Raw genomic sequence first — 2,500 nt, forward strand, 5'->3', positions numbered from 1 at the left:
CCTCCTCCTTACCCCCCCAGAGCCCTCCTTACCCCCCCAGAGCCCTCCTCCTTACCCCCCCAGAGCCCTCCTTACCCCCCCAGAGCCCTCCTCCTAACCCCCCCAGATCACTCCTCCTTACCCCCCCAGAGCCCTCCTCCTTACCCCCCCAGACCCCTCCTCCTAACCCCCCCAGACCCCTCCTCCTAACCCCCCCAGACCCCTCCTCCTTACCCCCCCAGAGCCCTCCTCCTTACCCCCCCAGACCCCTCCTCCTAACCCCCCCAGAGCCCTCCTCCTTACCCCCCCCAGAGCCCTCCTCCTTACCCCCAGAGCCCTCCTTACCCCCCCAGAGCCCTCCTCCTTACCCCCCAGAGCCCTCCTTACCCCCCCAGAGCCCTCCTCCTAACCCCCCAGATCACTCCTCCTTACCCCCCCAGAGCCCTCCTCCTTACCCCCCCCAGACCCCTCCTCCTAACCCCCCCCAGACCCCTCCTCCTAACCCCCCCAGACCCCTCCTCCTTACCCCCCCAGAGCCCTCCTCCTTACCCCCCCAGACCCCTCCTCCTAACCCCCCCAGAGCCCTCCTCCTTACCCCCCAGAGCCCTCCTCCTTACCCCCCCAGAGCCCTCCTTACCCCCCCAGAGCCCTCCTCCTTACCCCCCCCAGAGCCCTCCTTACCCCCCCAGAGCCCTCCTCCTAACCCCCCAGATCACTCCTCCTTACCCCCCAGAGCCCTCCTCCTTACCCCCCCCAGACCCCTCCTCCTAACCCCCCCAGAGCCCTCCTCCTTACCCCCCCAGAGCCCTCCTCCTTACCCCCCCAGAGCCCTCCTTACCCCCCCAGAGCCCTCCTCCTTACCCCCCCAGAGCCCTCCTTACCCCCCCAGAGCCCTCCTCCTAACCCCCCAGATCACTCCTCCTTACCCCCCAGACCCCTCCTCCTAACCCCCCCCAGAGCCCTCCTCCTTACCCCCCAGAGCCCTCCTTACCCCCCCCAGAGCCCTCCTCCTTACCCCCCAGATCCCTCCTCCTTACCCCCCCAGATCCCTCCTCCTTACCCCCTGACCCCTCCTCCTAACCCCCCCAGAGCCCTCCTCCTTATCCCCCCAGCCCTCCTTACCCCCAGATCCCTCCTCCTTACCCCCTGACCCTCCTCCTTATCCCCCCCATAGCCCCCTCCTTATCCCCCCAGACCCTCCTTATCCCCCCCAGCCCTCCTCCTTATCCCCCCAGACCCTCCTAACCCCCCAGAACCCTCCTTATCCCCCAGACCCTCCTAACCCCCCCAGAACCCTCCTTATCCCCCCAGACCCTCCTTACCCTCAGCAGTGTAGTACTTCATCACTGATATTCTCCACATGTCGTCTGTAAACACAGTAAAGTTACTTTATTCTCCTCATCTGAGTTGTACAGAGGTTAGGTTAGGGTTGTATAGAGGTTAGGGTTGTATAAGGGTTGTATAGAGGTTAGGTTAGGGTTGTATAGAGGTTAGGGTTGTATAGAGGTTAGGTTAGGGTTGTATAGAGGTTAGGGTTGTATAAGGGTTGTATAGAGGTTGGGTTAGGGTTGTATAGAGGTTAGGGTTGTATAGAGGTTAGGTTAGGGTTGTATAGAGGTTAGGGTTGTACAGAGGTTAGGTTAGGGTTGTACAGAGGTTAGGTTAGGGTTGTACAGAGGTTAGGTTAGGGTTGTATAGAGGTTAGGTTAGGGTTGTATAGAGGTTAGGTTAGGGGTGTATAGAGGTTAGGTTAGTGTTGTATAGAGGTTAGGTTAGGGTTGTATAGAGGTTAGGTTAGGGTTGTATAGAGGTTAGGTTAGGGGTGTATAGAGGTTAGGGTTGTATAGAGGTTAGGTTAGGGTTGTACAGAGGTTAGGTTAGGGTTGTACAGAGTTTAGGTTAGGGTTGTACAGAGTTTAGGTTAGGGTTGTACAGAGGTTAGGGTTGTATAGAGGTTAGGTTAGGGTTGTGGTTGTATAGAGGTTAGGTTAGGGTTGTATAGAGGTTAGGGTTGTTGTTGTATAGAGGTTAGGTTAGGGTTGTATAGAGGTTAGGGTTGTACAGAGGTTGGGTTAGGGTTGTATAGAGGATAGGTTAGGGTTGTATAGAGGTTAGGTTAGGGTTGTGGTTGTATAGAGGTTAGGTTAGGGTTGTACAGAGGTTGGGTTAGGGTTGTACAGAGGTTAGGTTAGGGTTGTATAGAGGTTAGGTTAGGGCTGTATAGAGATTAGGTAAGGGTTGTATAGAGGTTAGGGTTGTATAGAGGTTAGGGTTGTATAGAGGTTAGGTTAGGGTTGTATAGAGGTTAGGTTGTATAGAGGTTAGGTTAGGGTTGTCTAGAGGTTAGATTGGGGTTGTATAGAGGTTAGATTAGGGTTGTATAGAGGTTGGGTTGTATAGAGGTTAGTTTAGGGTTGTCTAGAGGTTAGATTGGGGTTGTATAGAGGTTAGATTAGGGTTGTATAGAGGTTAGATTAGGGTTGTATAGAGGTTAGGTTAGGGTTGTATAGAGGTTAGGTTG

The 2,500-nt window shown here is 55.2% G+C and overlaps 1 protein-coding gene across 1 annotated transcript in view; it reads right to left on the reverse strand.

Moving 5' to 3' along the window:
- Positions 1 to 1,278: 1,278 nt before the first annotated feature.
- The window catches only part of LOC123724040 (serine/arginine-rich splicing factor 11), a 19,038-nt gene continuing 17,816 nt past the window's right edge, over positions 1,279 to 2,500 (reverse strand). Inside the window, exon 7 of the mRNA XM_045713835.1 lies at positions 1,279 to 1,346. Coding sequence (XP_045569791.1) covers positions 1,279 to 1,346 — 68 coding nt within the window. The remainder of the gene's footprint in view (positions 1,347 to 2,500) is intronic.

Source organism: Salmo salar, unplaced genomic scaffold, assembly GCF_905237065.1.
Source record: "Salmo salar unplaced genomic scaffold, Ssal_v3.1, whole genome shotgun sequence".
Classification (NCBI taxonomy): Eukaryota; Metazoa; Chordata; class Actinopteri; order Salmoniformes; family Salmonidae; genus Salmo; species Salmo salar.